General features: G+C 42.0%; 1 protein-coding gene and 1 non-coding gene across 2 annotated transcripts in view; both read right to left on the bottom strand.

Moving 5' to 3' along the window:
- The window catches only part of LOC124789879 (pentatricopeptide repeat-containing protein 1, mitochondrial), a 77671-nt gene that overhangs the window by 37530 nt on the left and 13184 nt on the right, over positions 1–26957 (bottom strand). The window contains exon 5 of the mRNA XM_047257394.1: positions 15460–15621. Coding sequence (XP_047113350.1) covers positions 15460–15621 — 162 coding nt within the window. The remainder of the gene's footprint in view (positions 1–15459; positions 15622–26957) is intronic.
- Trnat-ugu lies at positions 22243–22317 on the bottom strand. The gene has a single exon. It is a non-coding gene; the product is annotated as a tRNA-Thr (tRNA).

Genomic DNA, 26957 nt, shown 5'->3' with positions numbered 1-26957 from the left:
CATTCTTTCCAGACAGTAAGTGGTATATCTACCAACTTTGGTTGAAATCAGTCTAGTGTCAGTGGCAGCACCAAGGATGGGTCAGGGACCACCTAAAATTTCCTTGGTCTACCCAAATAAGACTGACAAATTTCAGAATTAAAGTCCAAACTCAAACTTTATTTTATATAATTAAAATAGCTTGTGTACAGTTACATACATGTGGCTAATCACACTGTTAATTTGTTACACAATTTTGTATTGTCCCATATTAAAGCCATAAAATGAAACAAGTATATTCAAAGTGGATTTTAAGATGACAAAGTTAACATCAACCAATCTGTTGATCCTTAACTGTTGAACAACTTGTGAACAAGTACAGTTCTTTCCCACTGTCTGTTTTACGTTTGCATGCATGTTCTATAGTTTGCATTAATGGTAAACCTTGAAAGTATATTTGGTTCCATTGTGATCACTGTTTTGTTTTTGATAGTGAATTCTATGAGTTACAAGCAGTGAACGCAGTAACATGGCAAAAATGGCCTTGTATATCAGATTTCTTTACTTGATGACAAAAAGTAACTAAACCAAATGAGGACATTACATCTCTGTAATTGCAGAGGCTAGTTTCCACAATTCAGAAAGTGACATAGAAAAATTGTGTTTGATGATGATGATGATGATGATGAAATGGAAGTAGGAAGATAATTAAAATGGTTGGAAAATGAAAAACTCAGTGAAAATAAAAATGTAGATTTATTTGCTATTCCTAGCAGCAGTGCCAGCAGCACTAATCCGTCTGCTTCAGTTTGTGATATATCTACGAAACCTACTGACAAACCAAAACAGCTTCTATTAAGTCATTTTTCTTTTTGCATGTTCGGAGACAGAAGAAGGATCAGCTGCTGCTCTGATTAGATGAAACATGTGCTCTAGCAGTTCAAGAAAGCAGAAGATACACAGAAACGATTGCTGATGTACTCTGATACACAGTCATCATTCAATGAACTGCTCAAAGAGGTCAGAATGAATTGAAAGATAGTGCAAATAAGGGAAATGTTTTAGACTTAATGGAACTTATAGAGAAAAATATCTGAGTGTTAGGACAAAAAACTTGAATATAAAGGGGGAAAATACATACATCATGGCATACAGAATGAAATTCTTTGCACCATGAGCAACAGTGTGCTACAACATATCTCAGATGAAGTGAAAAAGTCCAGTATTTTGCTCTAATGGTTGATCAGTCAAAAGATGCTTCAAAAACTGAGCAACTATCAATTGTCATTTAGTACTATTCAGATAGTAATATATAGGAAAGGTTTTTAGGCTTTGAATCTGACAAAATTGGATGGTTTTTCTTTGTTAGTCTGCATTAAAAAACAAAACAAAAAAAACTGTGGAATAAATTTAAATTACTGTACTCCACAAATATGATGGAGTTGCAGTTATGAGTGGTTCTTGTGCAGGTGTCCATGATCTTTTAAGCAGGGAAGTCCCACAGTCCATCAACACACACCTTATGAACAACAAATTGAATCTCATCATAGAACCAACGTAGAGAGGTATCAGATTGGCTACGGATTTTTTTATGACACTGCCAGGAACCTATGTTTTTATGAGTGAGTCGGCTGTGAGTCAACTGTTTACTGATAAACAAATAAAAATGAAGACTGGAAAAGTGGAATAAAAACAGTTAAGTGACACTAGATGGGCCTGTCAACATGTTGCATGTCAGGTTGTGAAGAAGACAAGTGACACTATCATTGTAAACCTAGTAAACATTCAGGCAGAAAATTTAGAACAAGCTGCAGAAGTATCAGGATTTAGTACAAAGTTAAATTTTTCTTTTGCTTTTCATTTGTATTTGTTCACATGTTTGCTAGAAAAGTGCAAGTCACAATCTGATATCCTTGAGGGCAAAGACTGTGATGCTGTTGCTGCAATCAACTTAGTAGAAGTGACAAGGGATCAGTTCAAGTATAAAATGGTAGACCGGACTCAGGTTTCACTTATGTATGGAAAGAAAGTGCAGATGTGGTAACAAAAATAGGCACCAATATTCCAACAGATTCCATTTCTCTTCGTAGAATTCAAAAGTTGCCAAAAGATCTTGGGGAATATGTTTGCAATTTGCTGAATAAAGACTGCATGGAACCTGTACAACCAACCTGTTTCAAATCTTTAGTATTTGATAAAGCTTTGCATATAATAGACACTAAACTTGAGAGACATTTTATTTCAAACTCCAGAATAATTAAAGGAATCACTTGTCTAAAACCAAAAGTGAATATTTTATGGATAAACAAATGTTATTCGCATTGGCACAAAATTGTTCATGCAATACTGAATCGTAGGAGGCAGAAATCAAGATATTAAAAAAATCTTACCATTAAATATGAATCGCAAAAAGGAGTGAATACTGACAATTCACTTGCATTGCAGCAGTTATAGCAACAGGAACTTGCGTTACATGATTTGTACAAATTAAGCGAAATAGCGGTGACTATTCCAGATTCCTCTGCATCATGTGAAAGAACATTTTAGTGTATGCGACATGTAAAAAATTATCTAAGAAATTCAATAGCTTGATGAATGCCTAAGTTATTTATCTATTCTTGCAATAGAAAGGACTGTGACAAAGACCATTGACTTCCAAAAAGTGGTTCATTATTTCACCATCAGTCACAACAACAGAAGGGTTTATCTGTTTTAAAAGTTGTTGCTTGTTATTTTGTATTTTTTCACTTTTTTATCAATGGTAACAATTTTTCTGTTTTCCAGGTGAATATAAATTGAATGTACTCTTTAAAACGCTTGTTTTGAGGCATAATTTGTTTTTGTTCTGTAGCATGTTGGAAAAGGGGTGTCATTCATATTGGAGAATGTTATATGCAGACACTATATTGTGGCAGTTTTAGTCTATGGTTCCTAATGATACCGGCAGAGGTCAGGCCTGAAATATATGTTTCTGATACTGCCAATCTTGCACACATTTGCTCTGTAGCTGCTGGCAAATTTATTGTGTACTTTTCTTTTATTTGTGTTGTGCATTGGTTGTTACTTTCTTTCCTTAGTTTTAAGTGAGTGAAGAGACTAAATATGGTCCATGGTGGGGTTTGAGTATGGCCTTCACAACACCAGAAGGAACTGGCGATACCTTATGAGCATTACTTAGCTTCTGCTTCACAGGAGCACACAACACAGATGTAGACTGCCAGTCTTGCGAAACGGAGGCAGGGCTTGTTCCCCTATTGCTCTCCTCTCCCATTAGGGCATCCAAGTTCTTGTTCAATTGTGCAGCAGCTGACTGCCATGATGCAGTGTCTGAATTTACCTTTCAAGAGTTTGCTGTTTATAGTGTATATATGTACTGGAAAATATAGCTTATTTATACAGGTGTATTTTAGTTTCCAATACAAGAATTTAAATATTTTTTTCATTATCTTGCTGTTACAAGGGAATGCATGTAATGTAAAATATGTTTTATGTATACAGGTGTACTGAAATTTCTGAGGCAGGGATGGCAATGTTTTTCAGTATTTTACTGTTAGCACCAGGGAGTACATTTATCAGGAAATATAGTTACACATGTAGGTGCTAGAGCTTCCAAATTTGTTTACTGTTTGTTTTTTGTAATGTTCAGGTTGTCCCCATTCAAAAGCCCCAAATTTTTGCTGCTCTCCAAATGATTTGTTTGGAGCAGAAATAAATGACAGGCTACATAGATATAGAAGAGGACGGCATAGAGAGTGATGACAGTGAGGAAGCAAAAGAGATCCTTGTATTTACGACCACAGCAATAAACAGAAATTGGAGATGATGTAGAAATGAGATGATAGTCACTATTGTTATTAAGTTACTTATGTAAATTGACTGTCACCCATAATTTCTTAAAAATATTTTTGTCAAAAGTGGAATGGCTTTTGAGTGTTACTGAATGCTTAAAAATACCAACAAAAAGACAATCAGTCACTAGCTTTATTATGCAACTACAACCCATTTCAATGGTTACTCCACAATCTTCAGGTGGTACATGCTCAAATTACATTGATTTACATTCCGTTTGCCAGCAACCAGTAAAGTCACCATAATTTTTTTAATCTTTGTGCAATTTTTTTCTGCATTGAAAAGGTTACCAGCACCTATATTACTAAATGACTAACCCAGGGTGCAGTACCAAACCTGTTTGCAGGTTGCCTATCAAATAGCCTCCAGGGGCAAGATAAATTTGATTTTCAGTTCACCAATTGACCAACTTTAAAAATCTAAAATTCTGTCATCATCTACTCATTAAGAGATTTAATCTCATATTAGAAGTGCAACACAATAAGGCAACTACTACACTTAGAAACTATGGGTATATCTCAAGGCAATATAACTGCAGGTGTGCAAATCCCCGGGACTTTATTCATCTGGTATTTGAGAATGAGAGCACAACTTCCGACAAACTTTACATGAATTTCAAACCTTTGTGAAACTACTTCTTGCTGACAACCCCTACAGAATGATGAAAAGGACAAAGTTTATATTTACATTTCCACTGTCCATGCAGCATCTGGCATGATGTTTTAATTTATTACTTCTTTACTACTAACTCTACTGGTAACACACTTTGCATGCAGTATCTATATGTATCACCGAATGTACCTGCAGACTTATACAATTGTATGATCCACAGTGCAGAAAACATGTCATATGCATTTAGATATGTGAAAAACTTGCATTTCCTTAAAATGTCACTCAGCAAAAATTCATCATGCATGATGTTTTAATTTATTAATTATTTACTACTAACTGTACTCACAAAACATTAAGCAGGCAGTATCCACATAAACCACTAAATGTACCTGCAAAATTATATAATGGTATGACACATACAGTTCAGGAGATATGACATCATGAACACTGAGATCCATGAAAAACTAGCTTTCGCTTGAAATTGGGCGCAAAATACCCAGATTATATTCATTCAGTATTTGATGATAAGAGCTCTTAAGGACTTCCAAAAAATTTTAAGCAAATTTCAAACCTTCCATTAACTTCTTCTCTTTTACATTCTTTAAGCCAAATATTTTACACATTAACTTGGTTGGTGAGTAATCAGAGGTTTGAAGCTGTTTCAATGAGAGGTTGGTTCTTTCACAGGTTGTTACTAAAACCTTACTTGTGCTACCACTGTAAACAGAAATCGATATAGTTTACTGTTTATCAAGGAAAATAATGCTGGCATGAGCTATTTCAAGATATTAAAAGGCAATGAGATAGAATTTTCAGGGAGCATGACAAACCAGACGATGCCCTTGTCTAAAGAAAAAATTGCAAACAAAAATACAGAATGCTGCAAATACATGGAGCCATTCAATGAACTTTTATCTCATTGATCCAGATACATAAATGCCAACAATAACTAGAAGTATACAGTAGTTACAAATACATAGTACACAGATCTAAATATGGCATTTTATGATGTCTGTTGTAATGAATTTCTTGGCACAATCATGTAAGTTCAATAAATTAATATTTTGAATGATATTTTGTAACCTATATTTATCAATGTGGACTCAATGCTAGGCCTACCCATTTTAGGCCTACCCATTTTATGAACTGTCCCACCCTTGGCCCATTCATGTGGCACATGCTAGAGCTGCTACTGTCCAATAGTTTAGGAGAAGATATGGAATAAACCCATCCACCTGCCCCCCCCCCCCCCCCCCCACACACACACACAGACACTCAAACAAACCTACAATTTTATAATTATTTTTCATTCTGTTATCTGGGGTATATATGTACAAATTTTCCAAATTTCCAACTTGAGAGCATGCTATGTACTGACTAGGAACCTTTGAGATTGACGCTGCAATATTTTAAAGTTTGTCCTTGCACTTTGTTATTTGTAAAACTGTAGGCTAATTTGATTGGAAATTGCTGTCTTTTAAATTGGAATGGCAGTTCAGTAGAGTTCAGTGGTATTCTCGGGATAAATAGTGCCTGTCCTTTGTACTTTCCAGTCATAAGTTTGGCTTCAATGATGTTAACTGGTAGCTGTTTGATGATCATCCTTGTTCCATTACATAGTTTTTCTGTGTTGAGATTTCTGGGTAGTATGGTTGGATACCCATTTTTAAGTCAAGGGCAAAGAGTTTCGAAATTCTATAGCGAAGTCCACACTTTTGATTGTCACTGAGGAATGGTTCGTTATAAGCAATGTATTGAAGCAGTTCATTCATGTTGTAGCTTTTCCCTTTGTAATTTCGAAGTTTAGCACACTGATGCAATCTTTTCATGGTGGTTGCACCCAAAGTTGTACTAAAGTCTGTTTTTTTTTTTTTTTTTTTTTAACATTTATCTTCTAGGCAACTGAGTGTTTAATTGAAAATGTCGTCGTTAGATTTGGTCGTCCGCTGAGGATGAGCTTGTCAGATTTTGTACTGTACGTCACCACTCGTATTGTCTTTGAAGCTGTCTCATAGCTGTTTTGGATTTGATGGGTTACATATTGTTAGAATTATGGACAATAAGGCTCTCATTTGCTCAGCTGAGGCTGTGAGTGAGGCTTCTTGTAGTGTTAATTCCCAGTGGTTGTTGTTTTTCAGTAGTTCTAAGCACTAGCATGCTCCTCTGTACGTCTGGCGCAGGTAACCATCAACAGTCTTGAGATCCATGAAACTTGTTGGTCCCTGCATTTCGGGTAGAAGCAATCAGCGATAGAAATATTCGATTTTGTTTGGAGGTACTGTGTGTACTCAGCCTAGTGTGCCAGTTTTTGTGATTCCTGGATGATCCTCTATTGGAATTCCTTATTTCTGTCACTGAAAGATTTTTCTTGTTGTATTCCACATATAAGAGGTAGGGACATTGACATATAGTAATGTTTTCATGAAAGGATTCGCTTGCCACAGTTGGTAAAAAACTGTTACTGTTGTTTCCTGAGGTGGTTTCCTTGCAGCTATTTGGTGGTGTCTTTTGTGAAGTAAACTCTCTACATGTTGCACAGTTAGTTTGCGTTAGTGTATGGGAAAACTGAAAATCCACCATGCTGCTTCGTTCTGTTGATGTATCTTCCCATTTGGTACATGAGGATCTCGTTGTTTTTGTTTTGTTGTTTGCTGGCTTTTCAAAATACTGCCATTTCACTTCTTTTGTTCAAATAATTACAAACATATTTGATGGATTTCACATTTGTGTGTGCTCAGAACATTTTTGGAAAGTAGTGTGTTTTATGGTACTACCCACTGATTATCTGTTTCCAGTTCATCGCTGCCTCATATTCGCATTTTTGGTGTGAAGCCACTGTTTTTGGATGATCATCTTTTGTATTTGGGATAGCCATCAATTCCGATTTGTTTGTCGTTCAAGTATGGTTCTAGGTATTTTTCGTACATTTTCCATCACTCATACAAGACATGGTCCATGAATCATGTTTTTCACTACTATGTCTTACAGTTCCGGATATTTTTGTGGGTTGTGAAATTCAGCTTGGATGATTTTGTCAATATCCATGGGACCAATTCTGTCATGTAGCCATATGAGATTCTGTAAGGGAGGCAGTCCTCATTTTTACCATTTGATTGTGTACATCCATTCCAAAGATGTGGAATTTTGTGATGACTTCAATAAAAGAGGTGAGGTCATCCATATTTTCTTATGTGGGTCATGGCATCTTGAGTGTTTCATGCATGTGTTTCGGACTTCCTGTGTACGATCAGGATAAGATTAACATTATTCCAATGTCATCTCTGTTTCCGTCATTTACAACTGCGTCTTGAAGGCGGACGTATTCTTCCATGCATATTTTCTTCTGATTCAGTCTTATGTAAAGCATGCGTTCCACTTCTATTTTTGCATACATATCTACCAAGAATGGTTGGAATAAACGGCGAGTGTTGAGAATGTGATTGCATGTTTCAAAGTCTCTGATAACTAAGCGGTAAGCATAGAACTCCCTGAAAGTGACTTTTTTGTTTGTTTCTACATCTGTTTCAGGCTGGATTCATTTCACATTAAAATGATATCCATCCTCTCCATGCAGAAATATTAATGGATACTGGAGGGCATCATGTGAACGGTGTGTCTCTGCAATTTGTTGAAGTCCTCTTCTTTGTTGTACAATTATATCACGGTTTCTGTTTTCATTGTCCACAAAATTTGATGGCGACTTTGTATACCTGAGGTGCATTAAATCAATGTTCGTGTTCTCCATGTGCTCTTTTGTCAGCTCATATTATAGCTTTATAGTCATCAGAAATCATTCAGTTTAGAGCTGTCTTGAATATGTGAATCAGTTGATTATATTCATGTAAGATCCTCCATACATCTTTGACTGCTTCTCATCTCAATCCACTGATATTTGTGCACCGTGAATCAATATTTGTTTCTTCATTTTGATGAAATATACTTACAGAAATTTATTGTCTTCATTGGGTAGTGGTAGTAATGATCCCATGTTGTGATAGATTTGCCTTTGAAAAACAAAAAAAACAAAAAAACAATTGATTTCCTCTCTGTTAGTTATGATCTAAGTGACCCTGTGAGAATTAATTTGAAAGCGGGTATGTACGTTTTTATATTCTGAAGGAAGTGTTTTGATTATGGAGTTTCCCTAGTCATGTAATGTAAAAATTCTTGTGGAGGTGCTTCCAGTGGTGGTAATCGAATTTTTCCATACTAACTGATCTTGGATCATATGAAATGACAGATTCCCAAGTTGAAGACTCAAAACCCAGAAATCCACTACCTTATGGATATAAAAAACTGTATAAATGTCAACATATAAAAACACTTAATGTAATTACTACAATAGTTAAGGACTTCTTTAAAATATAAGCAATGACAAACAATTATTTGCACTCTATTTTTGTACTATACATTTCAAAGATGATTTTACATGAATAGATCGATATCTGATAGTGTTTTCTTGCTAAATGTTGTTATAGGTAAATCTTTGTTCTAGTTCAGTACGGTCTGGATTGTGAATATGGAGTATGAATTGTGTAGCATGGTGGTTGATGTTAGTTTGTACTATGAAGTGAAATGACTAAAAATATGTTTATTCAAGAACAGAAATTCCACCTGTGTTCATATTATCCATATTTAAGAAAATGAAGCTGAGCATCCTCTACATAAGAATATAAAGTTGCATTTCAGAATCTAGTGTGGAGATGGACTATGAGCCTACAACTTTCAACAACTATGAAGAAAACAGTAACAGATGAGTACTATGAAAACTATTGATTTAAATTCTGCTGTTGCTATCTCTCTCTGCAGTGTGTCACTAACCCATTGTGCCAAGTGCTGTGAATTTGTGACCAGCCACCCAAATTTAAACTTACTTCAAAATTAATGAATCAATTCTGGGTTACAAGGGATAGTGATTGTCAGAATACCTACATCTGCAAAGTTGTTTTCACTGTTGTGCAATGAGAGTACTCTGAAATCTTATGGTTTTATGGTGGCTACTTTCACAATCCTTTTGTTCTTTGCAGTTGCTTTCTCTATACTTGTACAAAGTACTGTCATTGTAAAACAGGATGCCTTCGTGCTACATTATTGCAATGCCATAACTACACTCCTGGAAATTGAAATAAGAACACCGTGAATTCATTGTCCCAGGAAGGGGAAACTTTATTGACACATTCCTGGGGTCAGATACATCACATGATCACACTGACAGAACCACAGGCACATAGACACAGGCAACAGAGCATGCACAATGTCGGCACTAGTACAGTGTATATCCACCTTTCGCAGCAATGCAGGCTGCTATTCTCCCATGGAGACGATCGTAGAGATGCTGGATGTAGTCCTGTGGAACGGCTTGCCATGCCATTTCCACCTGGCGCCTCAGTTGGACCAGCGTTCGTGCTGGACGTGCAGACCGCGTGAGACGACGCTTCATCCAGTCCCAAACATGCTCAATGGGGGACAGATCCGGAGATCTTGCTGGCCAGGGTAGTTGACTTACACCTTCTAGAGCACGTTGGGTGGCACGGGATACATGCGGACGTGCATTGTCCTGTTGGAACAGCAAGTTCCCTTGCCGGTCTAGGAATGGTAGAACGATGGGTTCGATGACGGTTTGGATGTACCGTGCACTATTCAGTGTCCTCTCGACGATCACCAGTGGTGTACGGCCAGTGTAGGAGATCACTCCCCACACCATGATGCCGGGTGTTGGCCTTGTGTGCCTCGGTCGTATGCAGTCCTGATTGTGGCGCTCACCTGCACGGCGCCAAACACGCATACGACCATCATTGGCACCAAGGCAGAAGCGACTCTCATCGCTGAAGACGACACATCTCCATTCGTCCCGCCAATCACGCCTGTCGCGATACCACTGGAGGCGGGCTGCACGATGTTGGGGTGTGAGCGGAAGACGGCCTAACGGTGTGCGGGTCCGTAGCCCAGCTTCATGGAGACGGTTGCGAATGGTCCTCGCCGATACCCCAGGAGCAACAGTGTCCCTAATTTGCTGGGAAGTGGCGGTGCGGTCCCCTACGGCACTGCGTAGGATCCTACGGTCTTGGCGTGCATCCGTGCGTCGCTGCAGTCCGGTCCCAGGTCGACGGGCACGTGCACCTTCCGCCGACCACTGGCGACAACATCGATGTACTGTGGAGACCTCACGCACCACGTGTTGAGCAATTCGGCGGTACGTCCACCCGGCCTCCCGCATGCCCACTATACGCCCTCGCTCAAAGTCCGTCAACTGCACATACGGTTCACGTCCACGCTGTCGCGGCATGCTACCAGTGTTAAAGACTGCGGTGGAGCTCCGTATGCCACGGCAAACTGGCTGACACTGACGGCGGCGGTGCACAAATGCTGCGCAGCTAGCGCCATTCGACGGCCAACACCGCGGTTCCTGGTGTGTCCGCTGTGCCGTGCGTGTGATCATTGCTTGTACAGCCCTCTCGCAGTGTCCGGAGCAAGTATGGTGGGTCTGACACACCGGTGTCACTGTGTTCTTTTTTCCATTTCCAGGAGTGTATATTGCACTGAAAATCGCCTGCACCGACCATCACTTTGGGGGCGGGCAATGGCAACATTTACAGGTGCATTTATAGCCATAGGTATTTGTGTCAGCCTTGGGAGTCTCCACTTATGCAGCAACATTAGTTCTATATTCAACAGTGCTGGCTAAATCAGAGGAAGAACTACAATTTATGATGGAGTTATTTGTAAAAATAAGAAAAGAGTATGGAATGTGGATAAATGTAGAAAAGATCAAAACAATGAGATCAGCAAATGTGAATATTGTAACTCTTCAGGCTTTCCCGGCGATCTAATGACATCTTGGGTTGTCGGGTGTTCTGCCGGATATCAGCGTCGTACTTGCACGATATTTCGGTCACGTAGCTCGAGACCTTCATCAGGTGCGACCTGAGACTGCTCCTCAAGTGGACCTGGTCCAGTATTTATGCCTATGGCCTTCCCCCTCCACCGACAGCTGCAGGCGCTTCCTCTGTGGTCCGCGCCCATTCCCTGTGACCTGCTGGAGCGTTGCTGCTCTGTTTTCCGTCCGCTGCAGTTCTAGGTGTTCCCTCTGCGGTCCGCGCCCACCAAACCTGCTCCTGGGGGTTTCATCTACGGTCTGGGGTACCAGGCGTTCCCCCTGCGGTCCGCGCCCGCTCACCACGACCTGTTGGAGCGTTGCCGCTCCGTTTTTCGTCTGCTGCGGCTCTGGATGTTTCCTCTGCGGTCCGCTCCCACCAGTCCCACTTCTGGGTGTTCCATCTTCGGTCTGGTGCTCCTGGCAGTCTGTCAGGGGCTTGTTTACTATCTCCGTGTCTCTGGTTCTTCTGTTTGTGTAGTGTTGCAGCTGGCCCCGTTGCTCCTTTAACAATTCCAGAGCCGGATCCCAGGCTCTGCTTAGCTGGTACCCTGTGTCACGATTCATAAGATCGTCAGCCATTTTAATCTCAATCGATTCTCTTATAACACTCTCCCAAAATCTGGGTGTTTGTGCTAGAATCTTGGTATCCTCATACTTCATGGCATGATCTAGTTCTAGACAGTGTTCAGCAATGGCTGACTTAGTCACCTGTCTTAATCTAGTGTGCCTCTGATGTTCTTTGCACCTGATCTCCACAGTTCTTGTCGTCTGGCCCATGTAGGACATGCCACATTGACAAGGTATATCGTAAATCGCTGGTTTTCGTAACCCCAGGTCGTCTTTGACACTCCCCAGCAGTCCCCCAATCTTGTTGGATGGACAGAAAACACACTTGATATTGTGTTTACGCAGGATCCTACTGATTCTGGCAGAAATAGAGCCAGCATAGGGCAGATATGCCACCTTCCTTGCTTCATCTTGGTCTCCTTCAGGAACCTGTGGTATAGTGGCTGGTCGGAGTGCCCTCTCAATTTGTCTGTCCATGTATCCATTCTTGGAGAAAACTGTTTTGAGACGTTCTATCTCTATGGGTAGATTCTCTTGGTCTGATAGGACACATGCTCTGTGGACCAAAGTCTTCAGAACCCCATTCTTCTGTGCAGGGTGGTGACAACTGCTGGCCTGCAGATATAAATCAGTGTGTGTAGGTTTTCGGTACACACTGTGGCCAATTGATCCATCTGCTTTCCTCTCGACTAGTACATCCAGAAATGACAGCTGGCCATTCTTCTCCAGTTCCATGGTGAACTTGATATTAGGGTGGCATGAGTTAAGATGTTCAAGAAACTCATTGAGCCTGTCCATCCCATGTGGCCAGATCACAAAGGTGTCATCCACATACCTAAAGAAGCATGTGGGTTTAAATGTGGCTGTCTCCAATGCCCTCTCCTCAAAACTCTCCATAAACATGTTGGCAACCACAGGGGACAGTGGGCTGCTCAGTCACACACTGACATCCACGTATTTCCTGTACAGAAACCAATATTACGAGCAAACTGAAGGTGTAGCTATGGGCAGGGACGAGAGGGAGAGGAAGAAGAAGGAGAGCTTGATTACTTTAAAAATGGATGAAGCTACCAATAGATTAACAAGAACGCACAGGACAGATGAATGAACTGACTGAACATTTACCATAAGACAGATACCCCAAAGAAGGAGAATGGGGTTTCTTCAGGGTTGTGGGAAGGGAGATAGCAGAATTTGGAGGATGCACAGCCTTGAACATTTCTTTTGCTTCACAAGAATGGATTTTCTTGATTCCTTTGAGATTTTTTGAGTTCTTGGCATACTCCCTTCTCCAGACAAGAGTGATAAAACCTTGCAAATAAATGTATTTTAGTACAGATATACATAGGAATTTAGTTTCAAGTGCTAATTATCCACTTCTGCTATAGAACTACATACATGCAAAAGTAGTATGATCAAACCTTTCGAATTTGATAAACTTAACTGGAATAGGTGTAGATAGTTTAAGCTTACGAGACACATATACTGCCTTTCTGCAGCTGGTCATACAGATGTGTAATGTTAAAATGAATAATACTGTTTCCTCCAGTATACCATTTAGTTTTTGCAGATATTTTGGAACTTCTACGACACCCACAACTGACCATTTTTTCAGCATCTCATTCACATCTATATCAATGTTGTGAAAGTACACTGACGATCTAAAACATCATGATCACTGCCCACCATGAGGTTGACTGCGTGTTGCAGGCATGTGACGCCATTAGAAAAGAATGTAAGTGGAAGAGAGACGAATGGGTAATCATCGTAGTGAAGATATAGGCCACAAATGCGGAAACCAGTGATATAATCGGTTTTGACAAAGGGCACATTGTTGTGGTGCTGCAGCTGGAAACGAGAATCTCTGAAATTGTGTAGGTGAGCCTGTCGGCATACTACTGTTGAGAGGACATATGGAAGGTGGTTGAAGGATAGTGAAATAATGAGTAGGCCGTATGGTATTGGATGACCATGTTCCATCACAGAACATACAGACCGGAGGAGTCCCCACTGTGTAATCCAGTATAGGCAATGATCTGTGGCAGATCTGATGACAGAGTACAGTGCTGATGCAGGCACAAGTGTTTCAGAGCACTCCGTTCAAAGGCCATTGTTGAACATGGAGCTGCACATCACACAACTTCTAGGTGTTCAAATGTTGACACAACGACATTGTTAGTTATGATTGTAGTGGGCACAGCATCAATGAGTTTTCACCGTGGACCAATACAAATGTGTCGCCTGTCAAACGAATCACATTTCTTGTTACATCAGGTTGATGATTGGGACCTTACATGCTGTCATCTAGGATATGGCTGAATGAAACTTGCACCGTGACACTTATGCAGGTTGGTGAGGGCAAATTATGCTGTGGGGTACATTGAGTTGGGCTTCCGTGGGATCTGTGGTGGTGATCGAAGGCATCATGATAGCAGTAAACTACACTAACATTATTGCGGGTCACCTGCGTCACTTCATGCTTGAAGTCTCCCCCTATGGTGATGGCATCTTCCAGCAGGATAACTGTCCATGTTGGAAGGTCAGAATCTTGCTATAGAGGTTTGAGGTGCATTATAGTAAACTCTCATTGATGTCTTGGCCAGCAAATGTGCCTGATCTGTACCCAACTGAACACATATCGGGTGCCAGCCGCGTGCCTGTAAATCACTATCCGGAAATTTGTGGGAATTGCTTGACCTGTGCCACATAGTTCTGGAATCCAGTCAAGGACTTGTAGGATCCATGCCAAGCAAAACTTCTGTTGTACTGTGTTTGGAAAGTGGAACAACATGTTATTAAACAGGTGGTTGGTTGGTTGATTGGGGAAGCGGCCCATACAGCGAGGTCATTAGACCCATCGGTTTAGGGAAGGAAGGGGAAGGAAGTCAGCTGTGATTTTTCTAAGGAACCATCCCGGCATTTGCCTTGCCTGAAGCAATTTAAGGAAATCATTGAAAACCTACTTCAGGATAGCCGGATGCGGGTTTGAACCATTGTCCTCCTGAATGTGAGTCCAGTGTGCTAACTGCTGCACCGCCTCACTCAGTAAACGGGTGGTCATAATGTTTTGGCTCATCGGGGTGTCTAACAACATTCTTATGGAAGCTGACTATATGAAGCCTCTTGTTCTCAATAATTTTGCTGCTTGTTGGGCTTCATCAGTATTGATCGGAATAACACTCTTAGGTAGTATTTCCACAACAATGAATTTTTTAAAAATTTTTTGGCTCTTTACATATTTTTAAAAGGTTTTTTAACTTATCCTTAGCTAATTATTTTGTTATTTGACTGCAAATGGCAACACATAAGTGTACCCTTAATCCAAGCATTGTTATTTGCACCCTCTGAAGGAATATCTGATAGGTTCATAACTACCTGAATACATTACCCTTTTCTTAGCACGACAACACGTATAATGTCTTTTTTTCTACACTTGATTTGCATATATAAGATACAAAAGCCAACAGTACCACTACAATGAGAGACTGACAATGGCAATACATCAAAATTTCATAAAGAGTACAGAGCAGTGTTCCGAAAATTATGGTACTGTAATAATAAAATGAAAATGTTACCTTTGGAGTAAATGAGTTTAATCTTTCCTCTTGTGTAATATCTTCTAGTAATTTTTGAACTGCATCTTTGTTCCCCAAGCTGCAATCTCGCGCTGCACGCAACATCAGATTGTAGCTTTCAACATTGGGCTTTACCTTCATATGCAAGAGTCTCCTCCAAACCTGAAAAATATTTTAACACACATAATTACCTACACTTATTTTTAGTGGCAAACATTGATTATTATGTACCATACATACACTGGCAGCTTTACATTAACAAGAAACAACTTTTTGGAAAAAAAGGTCATAACTGTTACTGAGGACCAAACTTAAATTCTTTTAAATGTAGATCAGATAAATATGGATCAAATAAGATTACTAAGCAACTGTAAGCTGCAAGTATATATACAGCTGCAATTATATATACAGACATCTGTTTTTAAAAGGTATTCCACATGGCTCAGTCAGAAACCATGCCAGTGACAGTAACAACAAAGTGTCATGTAGGTACCAGGAATGTGAATGGAATATATAAACACAATTTTCAATAGAAGTCAACAGCTGATAATGAAAGCAATTTTATTACACAGACGCAACATAAGGCACAGCTGAAACTGAACTGCCTTCTCAACAAAGAATTTGACATTTGCATATGAGAAATTTTTTCGAATCAAGAAAAAATGTTGGTAATACCTTAGATCCTCCCAGAATACATGACTGTTAAATTATAAATGCTGGCTGGTCAGGATCAAACACAGGACTTGGCTGTCACCAGCCAGCAACTGATATGCTACTCTTGATGTACAGGCTGCAATGTTTTTCACCGCCATGGAAAAACAGTACCTACTGTTTGAAAGAATTTGACAGAAGTGGCTGCCATGTCTTGGCCCTGGATCCTGTTGAATGTTCTTGGGCAGTTAGGCATCATTCCATTCTGACTATGTTGACATATACTCACTGTCACTGTGACATTCAAAGCTTTTAGAGCTTGGAATTGTCTGCTGAGCACGGATGAAAAGAAAATAATTATAAATTATCTGAGCACCCAACAGCAAGTATTCAGTTTGAGGCAGGAGAAGTGTGCAGGATCTGTAGCAACAACAGGAACATATAATAAGCCACGGCCTAGATAAGATTGTGCTATGAAAACAGTAAGGAACGGGAAGGACCCAACTTAGTTCAATGACAATATTCAGAAGTTACTGCATCAATCCACACCTGAGATCTGGATGCACAGTCATAAGGCACACCACAAAAGTTGGCAGGTGCAGCTAGAAAGTTCAACAAATATCTAAGGCTGGCACTTGTGGACGCATGTGCAGTCTCTCATCCACACACTCTATCAGCTGGCTGATAGCTTTTAGAGATGGGCCCAGCCAGCTCTAACACAGTCATATCTTTCCCTCAGGATATGTGTTATCAGACTGTTATTATGAGCCACTCCTTAGCTACTGTACCCATAATAATAAGTTGTTTTCTAATCTTAATAAACATCTAGTCTTTGTCAGAAGTGCTATTTTGCCACAGACAAGTCAAAAGAGTCATATGTGGACGTCATGGTTCAGAATGTTATCATCTACGCCACCCCGGATAAGGAAGTCCAGCTATAGGCACTCTCTTGATGAGATTTTGTCAAGTGCCCAGTCGTGTGAGTTCACACAAGCTGCTGCTCAGCAGCTGGAAGCTTGGTGCGCTGTCATGTCAGTACAAGGTGGCCCAGCTGTGTCCCCTGTGTCCAGAAAGGGTGACATTGGATAGTTCAAGCTGGCCAGTCCATCATTCCTGTGTAGCACATATATGACATTCCAGCCACAACTCTCTGTTGCCACACAGTACATCATCGTGTTACCCAAAACATGACAGATCAGAGTGTCCCCAGCGTTGGGCCACCTGTCTTAAGTGTTGGAAAAAAGGCCATAGTGTGGCAGGCTGCCACTCAATGGCACAGAATGCAGCATCAGAGACCACGGATATGGATACTCAGGATGTGTTGTCATCAGGGCCAGTTCCCAATTATGATTCCAACAAGATTTTTGCCGAGGGTTCGGATCTATTGCAGCGGCTGTGCCTGCAAGTTTACTCTGGCATGGCAGTTTCCCCACTTAATGCACAAACATGTTCACACCTTGGCTCTCCACAGTTGTTTCCGGTAAACAGGCACCTCACAGTATACACTAAATAGCAAATCCTCTTGCTTGGCCAATTTACAGTGGAAGTTGCCTGTAAATCAGTGACTCGACTATTACCATTACTGCCATCCATAATGACAGTTCAGTAGACTTTTTCAGGTTTGATGCCTTTCAGACATTTGGCCTTTCAGTCACAGACTTCATACAGTTGGTATTTGCTGAGGACCCCTGTCAGTGTTTGAAAACTCTGTGCTTAGAATTTCAGGATATTTTTGCAGAAGGCATAGGGTTCACCACAGACTTTCAAGCCCGCACAAACTTGAATCAGTCTGCTCATCCTAGTTTTTTGTGTGATAGACAGATTTCCCTGGCTCTCTGCTCCCAAGTCAAGGCAGTACTTGACTGGCTCGCCTCTCCCAGGGTTATGGTTCCCATTTCCTGTAGTGAATGGCTCACATTCATTGTCATTGTTATCATTGTTAAGAAACCCTCTGAGAAATTGTGTCTCACAGTGATTTTAAAGGCTGTCACGAATTCACAGTCCATGTTTGATACGTACCCACTGCCACATCCTGACAAACTGTTCACATGCTTAAGCAGGGGGTCAATTTTTCTCCAAACTTAATCTTTCTGAAGCATTTACCTGTTACCCCTGAATGATGAGTCCAAGTGTATCATGGTCAGTAATGTGCCATTTGGCCTTTATCAATACCAACAGATGATGTTTGGGGTGGCAAGTGCCCTGCAATTTTTCAATGCTATCTGGAACAGGCCACAGCCAATATTCTGCACAGTTTCAACTTAACGGATGACACTGTTGTTAGAGGACATACTAGGAGCAACCGACTGGACTCTCTTTCAAACTCTCCGGGCCATGGGTCTGTGTTGCAGTCTACAGAAGTCCACGTTTATCCAACCATCTCTTGAGTATCTGTGACATGTCATCTCGAGGCAGGGCATTGCACCCATGGAGATTCTTGTCAGGGCCAAATCGCTTTTCACTGCGTGAACTGCAAGCTTTTTTTTATGTAAAATTGCCTATTACAACTGGTTCATTCCTAGGGTGTCCACCATCACACACTCACTGCATCTCCTTCTACTCAAAGGTGTTCCCTTTGTTTGGTCTCCAGTGTGTGACCAGGCCTTCACTATGCTCAAGGAATGCCTCCAGTCACAGCACTGTGTCTTGCTATCTTTGATCCCCACAAACCATTGGTTTTGCCTACAAATGCCTTGCAGCACAGTGAGTGGGTGGTCCTTGCCCATAGGAATGCAGACAGCTCAGTGCAACCACTGGCATTTCCATCCAAAACTCTCAGTACAGTGCAGCTTCAGTATTCTCATGTCAAGGAGGAGGTGCTGGCAATTGTGTATGCGGTCAGCAAATTTAATGTTTTCTTGTATGGCACCAAATTCGAACTAATTACAAATCATAAGCCCTTAATTTCATTATTTATTCCATCTGTCTGCATCCCTGATAATGCAGACCATAGGTTGCAGTTGTGGGCTTTGTTCCTCTCCAAATATAACTGTGACATTCATTTCCGCCCCACAGGGCGTCATGGCAACACGGACACCTTAACCTGCTGCCCTTTAGCTTGGATCCCGAATTTGGTCAGGAGGAGCTTGTGTATTTTCAGTTGGATGTCTCCTCCCACCAAGCAGTACACAGTTTTATGATCACTACTACCCAAGTAGCCAAGGCAACAGTAGCTCGCCCCATCATCAGGTAGGTAGTCCGCTTTGTCCAACACGGTTGTTCTTTTTGTCACCCGCTCATACAGACCGTTTCACAGCTACTTTGTCTTGTGCCATTCTCTTTCGGACTTAGATGGGGTCCTTCACATCTTCACAGATAATGCAGCTCCCCGGGTGATCGTTCCTTGGAGTCTGCAGTGGGAGGTTTTTACAATTGATACACGAAGGGGCACTGGGGTGTTTCCCACACCAAAGTCTTGGCTCACAGATGTATTTACTGGCCCAGCATTTACCGAGAACTGGAACACTTGGTTACTGTCTGTTCCCAGTGTGTTAGTTAACAGGCAGCTCCAAGGTCATTATTCTCTCGATGGCCTCCAACAACACAGCCCTGGAACGCATCAGTGTGAGTTTGTTGGCCCGTTTCTGAATGTGCTCTGACTGATTCTCATTGAAGCATTTTCTCATGCTGGCTGCAGTGGCCGAGCAGTTCTAGGTGCTACAGTCTGGAACCACGCGACCGCTACGGTCGCAGGTTCGAATCTTGCCTCGGGCATGGATGTGTGTGATGTCCTTAGGTTAGTTAGGTTTAAGTAGTTCTAAGTTCTAGGGGACTGATGACCTCAGCAGATAAGACCCATAGTGCTCAGAGCCATTTGAACCATTTGCCATTTCCTTGTTTTCCATATGCGGCCCAGTGCCCCTCGACCATTACTCAGGTGAATATTCATGTTCTTTCCAGTTTTTTTTTTTTTTTTTTTTACAGTGGAAGGTCTTCTTATTATCCTCATTTCTGACAATGGACCCCAGCTCCTTTATCAGGGGTCTTGTGACTTCTGTGTTGGTCAGGCATGCACCTTGTCCAGTCCCCTCCATTTCACTCACAATTTAACAGGGAGGTTGAGCAGATTGTTAACACCTTTAAGGCCCAAATGAAATAAATATCTGCAAGACTTCCCCACTGAAGAGGCATTAAATTTTTGTTTCTGACAGCCTTGTTGACAACTCCTACTGGTTCTTGCAGCCCAGCTGAGCTTCCCTATGGGTGCTGCTCCATCTTCTCCATCCTGGTTCTCGCCTGTCATCACATTCTGGCATACTAGGTTTTATACAAGGGATGACAGTTTGGGCACATGGTTTGGTCAGCGTCCCTGCTGGATAATGAAAGTCATTGTGCACCAGAAAGTCTGCTGCATTTACACCCTAAGGGCAGGGAACTGGGAAGTATGGCACTACTGAAATCAGCTCCGTGTACGGGTGAGCACCCACCATCCTGTCTCGCCCACAACACAACCTTTCTCAATACTGTGGTCACTGGGCAACCTGCCTACCCCCAAGGGTTCCAGCCTCCTCTTCCACCTGTGGCACTGCCTCTGCCCAAAGAGCCTACAGCTTTGCAGCCTCCAGCAGCATCTCCGGTTATGCTCCAGCCAGACTGTATACCCCTTGCTGGTTCGATGTCACAGAAGCCGTGTCTGAGAGGGGTGCTGCCTCCACCTTCACACCGCTGCCGGACATTTCCATTGACTGCCTGTTGCTGGACCTGTCATCCATTGCTCCAATGGGGGTGGGGGATGGCAGGGCTATCACAGCTCTCCTCATGCTGGCCACTTTTGCCTGCATCCCCAGGCCATCAGTGACCAGGGGTTGCTTGCTCCTCTCACCTCTGGAGCCTCCACCGTTATTGACACTGTCTCCCCATTGGGACTGTCCACACTCATCCCAGGGATCAGCAATGCTCCACCCATACTTACAGATCCAAAACCGAGATACGGGTGCGCAATCGTAAGGCGTGCCACAGAAGTTGACTGATACAGCTAGAAGTTCGACAACCATCAGAGGCCGTCAGTTGTGGATGTACGAGCAGTCTCTAGTCTGCACACTCTAACAGCTGACCAACAACTTTTCGAGATGGGCCCAGTCAGCTCTAACTCAATTACATGTTTACTTCTGGATATGTGTTATCAGACTGTTATTCTGAGCCACTATGTGGCTAGTGTGCCCATTATTGTAAGTTATTTTCTAGATTTAATGAAGTTTATTGTGTCAGTCATCATGGTGTGTTCTCTTGCGAGAACGTAACAGTTACCACACAGCTAAAGAGGCTTGGTAGTACGTTAAAGCAAAGCCAAAATCTTGGTGACAAATAAAAGATTCACTACATCAAAATGATGTAAGGACCACTGTATGCAAAGTAAATAATGGATTTGAAATGCAGATCTTACCTTTTGTGTTGTCAAAAGATGCTATAACTTTTGTTTCTATTTAAAATCAAAGGTCTGAAGCCATTTGCGAAGATGGATGTTGATCAAACTGTGCTGAAATGGATAATGTTAAAATGAAGGGTGAAGCACTAAATCTGATCTTCCTAAATCAATTCACTGAAGAGCATAAAACTATTCCTATTCTGACTGCCCTACACAAACAAAAAATGACAGATATATAAATAAATAATAATGATATATGACGGTAGTATCTGTTCCCAAAAGAACAGTTACTGTTGATGTACTTAATTGGGGGCATGTCGAAAATGTGTGCCCCGACCGGGACTCGAACCTGGGATCTCCTGCTTACATGGCAGATGCTCTATACATCTGAGCCACCGAGGGCAGAGAGGATAGTGTGCCTGCAGGGACTTATCCCTTGCACACTCCCCGTGAGACCCACATTCCCAACATGTCCACACCACTACATTCCTAGTGCGCCTAATAGATATTTGCCCATCATACTCATTCCTCGTGGCAGATTAATCTACCAAGTCCCGTACGAGTTCGGGCATAGCGTGTGCATTTGCACAAGAAGGTCAATGGCCAGGAAGCCATATTTTAACTATATATGACGGTAGTATCTGTTCCCAAAAGAACAGATACCGTTGATGACCATGCAGCTTTGCTAGAATGAAATGATAATTAAATGGACACCCTAGCTACAAAGAGGCGTTGATATACTTCCTTGGGGACGTGTTGAAAATGTGTACCCCGACTGGGACTCGAACCCAGGATCTCCTGCTTACATGGCAGATGCTCTATCCATCTGAGCCACCGAGGGCACAGAGGATAGTGTGCCTGCAGGGACTTATCCCTTGCATACTCCCCGTGAGACCCACATTCCCAATATGTCCACATCCCTACATTCATAGTGCACCTAATAGATGTTTGCTCATCAAACTCATTACTAGTGGCAGATTAATCTACCAAGTCCTGTACGAGTTCAGGCATAGCGTGTGCATTTGCACAAGAAGTTCAATGGCCGGGAAGCCATATTTTAACTATATATGACGGTAGTATGGTAATGAACTCGAGAACAACTGGTGGTATCCAGTACAGGAAAGGCCGTGGAACCAGACAGGACACACAATGAGATGACAAAAGTCATGGGACAGTGATATGCACATAAGAGGTTAAATTAAAAGGAGAGCTTCACAAAACGCTTAATAATGTACAGAAAAGTAAAGTTGGACTATTTCATCACAATTTTGGAGGAATGAGTAATCCAGTAGAAGAACTTCTTGCCTGTTTAGGAAATTTACAGCTATGAAAAGGTAGACATTCTGTGCCTATCTAATCACCACATAACCACAGGATTAGAGAAGTTAAACATAAAAGACTAGCAAACCTGACAATGCTTTGCAATTGCTAAATATGCATGGGAATTGGATGTATGCCCTGATCTCCATCTCCCCTCCTCTCTCTGTCCATCTCCTCTTTACCCTCTCTTTGGCAATCTCCTCCTCTTCCCCCTTTCTCTGTCAATCACCTCCATCTCCCTCTGTCATTCTGTTCCTCCCCCCTGTCTGTCCATCTCCTTCTCCCCCCCTCTCTCTGCCTATCCCCTCCTTCCCCCTCTCTATGTTAATTTCCTCTCCTCTCTCCGTCCATCTCCTCCACCCCACTATGACTTTGAGCCTTGTTTACTGGTGTTGCAAAAGAAACCTTGATTAAGAACTGAAGTCGTTGAAAATGAATAGTTAAATAGGTTGGAATCACTGGTATACAGATTATGAGAGAGATTTCACCAATTGTTGCATCTCTGAGGGGGGTAGCTTCATGATAGTATTTTGCATGGTTCTAATTGCTTTAATTTGTGAACATGTAGGATTACAAAGTTTTGGATGAGTAAGATTCCATTGTTGTAAGCCATAAATACAACTTTTCTGTTAAAACTGACTGCTAGGAATAAAATGAACAGCACATTGTTGTATACATACATTTTGTTTGAAATTATGTATAAGGAGAATGAATATATCTAGGAAAAACTATTTGTGTAACGGTGGTTTAAATACGCCAATATCATAGTTAAAACTAACTGCGTGGAAAAGAAATAGGTGTGCATATTTGCACAACACAGCCATTTTTCTTGGAGTTGGTTTTAACAGAAAACCTGTCCATTGATGTTTAAAAAATTATTTCCCTATGTCTGTCTCAATGTTTATTAGAGTATTTTGGAGCAAAGTGAAATAAATTAACCAGGAACTTTTTGAGATTTTTGTTAACAATTTTTGCCTATTACATCTTACAAATGTTTAAAAAAATATACACTCCTGGAAATGGAAAAAAGAAGACATTGACACCGGTGTGTCAGACCCACCATACTTGCTCCGGACACTGCGAGAGGGCTGTACAAGCAATGATCACACGCACGGCACAGCGGACACACCAGGAACCGCGGTGTTGTCCGTCGAATGGCGCTAGCTGCGCAGCATTTGTGCACCGCCGCCGTCAGTGTCAACCAGTTTGCCGTGGCATACGGAGCTCCATCGCAGTCTTTAACACTGGTAGCATGCCGCGACAGCGTGGACGTGAACCGTATGTGCAGTTGACGGACTTTGAGCGAGGGCGTATAGTGGGCATGCGGGAGGCCGGGTGGACGTACCGCCGAATTGCTCAACACGTGGGGCATGAGGTCTCCACAGTACATCGATGTTGTCGCCAGTGGTCGGCGGAAGGTGCACGTGCCCGTCGACCTGGGACCGGACCGCAGCGATGCACGGATGCACGCCAAGACCGTAGGATCCTACGCAGTGCCGTAGGGGACCGCACCGCCACTTCCCAGCAAATTAGGGACACTGTTGCTCCTGGGGTATCGGCGAGGACCATTCGCAACCGTCTCCATGAAGCTGGGCTACGGTCCCGCACACCGTTAGGCCGTCTTCCGCTCACGCCCCAACATTGTGCAGCCCGCCTCCAGTGGTGTCGCGACAGGCGTGATTGGCGGGACGAATGGAGACGTGTCGTCTTCAGCGATGAGAGTCGCTTCTGCCTTGGTGCCAATGATGGTCGTACGCGTGTTTGGCGCCGTGCAGGTGAGCGCCACAATCAGGACTGCATACGACCGAGGCACACAGGGCCAACACCCGGCATCATGGTGTGGGGAGCGATCTCCTACACTGGCAGTACACCACTGGTGATCGTCGAGGGGACACTGAATAGTGCACGGTACATCCAAACCGTCATCGAACCCATCGTTCTACCATTCCTAGACCGGCAAGGGAACTTGCTGTTCCAACAGGACAATGCACGTCCGCATGTATCCCGTGCCACCCAACGTGCTCTAGAAGGTGTAAGTCAACTACCCTGGCCAGCAAGATCTCCGGATCTGTCCCCCATTGAGCATGTTTGGGACTGGATGAAGCGTCGTCTCACGCGGTCTGCACGTCCAGCACGAACGCTGGTCCAACTGAGGCGCCAGGTGGAAATGGCATGGCAAGCCGTTCCACAGGACTACATCCAGCATCTCTACGATCGTCTCCATGGGAGAATAGCAGCCTGCATTGCTGCGAAAGGTGGATATACACTGTACTAATGCCGATATTGTGCATGCTCTGTTGCCTGTGTCTATGTGCCTGTGGTTCTGTCAGTGTGATCATGTGATGTATCTGACCCCAGGAATGTGTCAATAAAGTTTCCCCTTCCTGGGACAATGAATTCACGGTGTTCTTATTTTAATTTCCAGGAGTGTATAATCTATGGCCGTCCAAACTTTATGAGTATTGTATCAAAATTTGAAGTAAATCGGAAAAGAAATTTTAGAGATTTTTGCTAACAATGTTTCCTCTTTATATATTACATATATATTTATACATAATATGTATTTATGCCTGACTGAACATTTAGTAATTGTGTAGAAATTTGAAATAAATTGGTCAGGAACTTTTTGATTTCTGCCAACAATTTTCTCTTTTATATAGATTATAAATATTTATACACTATACATATTTAAAATATGTAGCACATCTCCATCTGAACATTTATTAGAGTATTGTGTAAAAATATGAGGTAAATTGGTCAACAGCTTTTCAATATTTTTGGTAACAATATTAAACTACATGTTGTCTTTATATAGTAGTATAGCTTACTACCTTACTTATGTTGAAGTAATAAGGGAAAAGGAGGAGTTGTTACATATATTAAGACAGAACACAAGTTCAAACAGAGAGATATAGATTTTGACGTGATCAACACACAGAAATGTGTGCTTAGTACTAAAATATTTTGCTTTTAATTGTAACTGTATATTGATCTCCATTGGTAAATTTGAACTGTTTATGAGGAATTTGTATTCCTTAATATAACATTCATCAGATATCAGCATGTAGTTAATAGATTGTGGTGATTTCAATGTAGATTATCTGAAGGAGTCTGATACACAAAATGATCTGGAAACCATATTTGTATCCTACAATTTAATCTCAGTGACCAACTATCACTGAGATTAAATTGTAGGATACAAATATGGTTTCCAGATCATTTTGTGTATCAGACTCCTTCAGATAATCTCAGTGACCGACTATCGTCTCCCATAAGTCCAACCCCTCGTCCAAGTCGTGGGAGATGGGCAACGGCACAAAGTAGGGGATTGCCTTTAGGGGCGATGTACAGCGGGGACTTCGTGTGCCCCAGGACCGCTACGGTAGCTGAGAAGGCCCTATGGGAACCCTGAAACGTGACGGCTAACGGGGCTCTGGTGAAGCTGCGATAGGCCTAGCAAGCCAGTAGTGGATAAATCAACTGCTTTCAAAAAGGGAACATGCCTCGGATCACGGAACGGATTTAAAGGAAACGGACCAAGCAATGGAAAAGGATTACGAGATGGTTTACGGCTGGGCACCTTAAACGTAAGGACTCTAACTGGGAAGTTAGAAGAAATTGTAGAAATGATGGAAAGGAGGAAATTGGACATCTTGGGACTTGCTGAGACTAGGTGGAGAGGAGTTGGTGAAAAACCACTAAGTAAAGGATGTAAACTGTACTGGATAGGGAATGAGAGGGGAAGAAATGGAGTGGCAATAGTGGTCAGAGAGGGTCTGCAGGAGGAGGTGGAAGGTATCAATGATCGAATGATAAAAGCCAGAGTACGGGTGAAAGGAAAAAGCATTGAAATCATCCAAGCATATGCCCCACAGGTGGGGTGTACAAAAAAGGAGAAGGAGGAATTTGAAGATGACATGCAAAAGCAGCTAAATGGAGGAAATCAGATTATAATAGGGGACCTCAATGCACATGTTGGCACAGACAGGAAAGGATTCGAGGAGATAATGGGACCAGAGGGCTGGGGGAACCGAAATAGAGAAGGAAAATTGTTGCTGGAATTCTGCAAGAGGAATGGGCTGGCGATCGCAAATTCGTGGTACAAGAAGAGGAGTAGTCACAAAATAACTTGGTACAGTGGGGACTGGTCCCAAACTTCAGT

Source organism: Schistocerca piceifrons, chromosome 3 (genome assembly GCF_021461385.2).
Source record: "Schistocerca piceifrons isolate TAMUIC-IGC-003096 chromosome 3, iqSchPice1.1, whole genome shotgun sequence".
Classification (NCBI taxonomy): domain Eukaryota; kingdom Metazoa; phylum Arthropoda; class Insecta; order Orthoptera; family Acrididae; genus Schistocerca; species Schistocerca piceifrons.
Note: the sequence above shows the minus strand (reverse complement) of the source record. Positions and strands in the feature narration are given on the sequence as shown.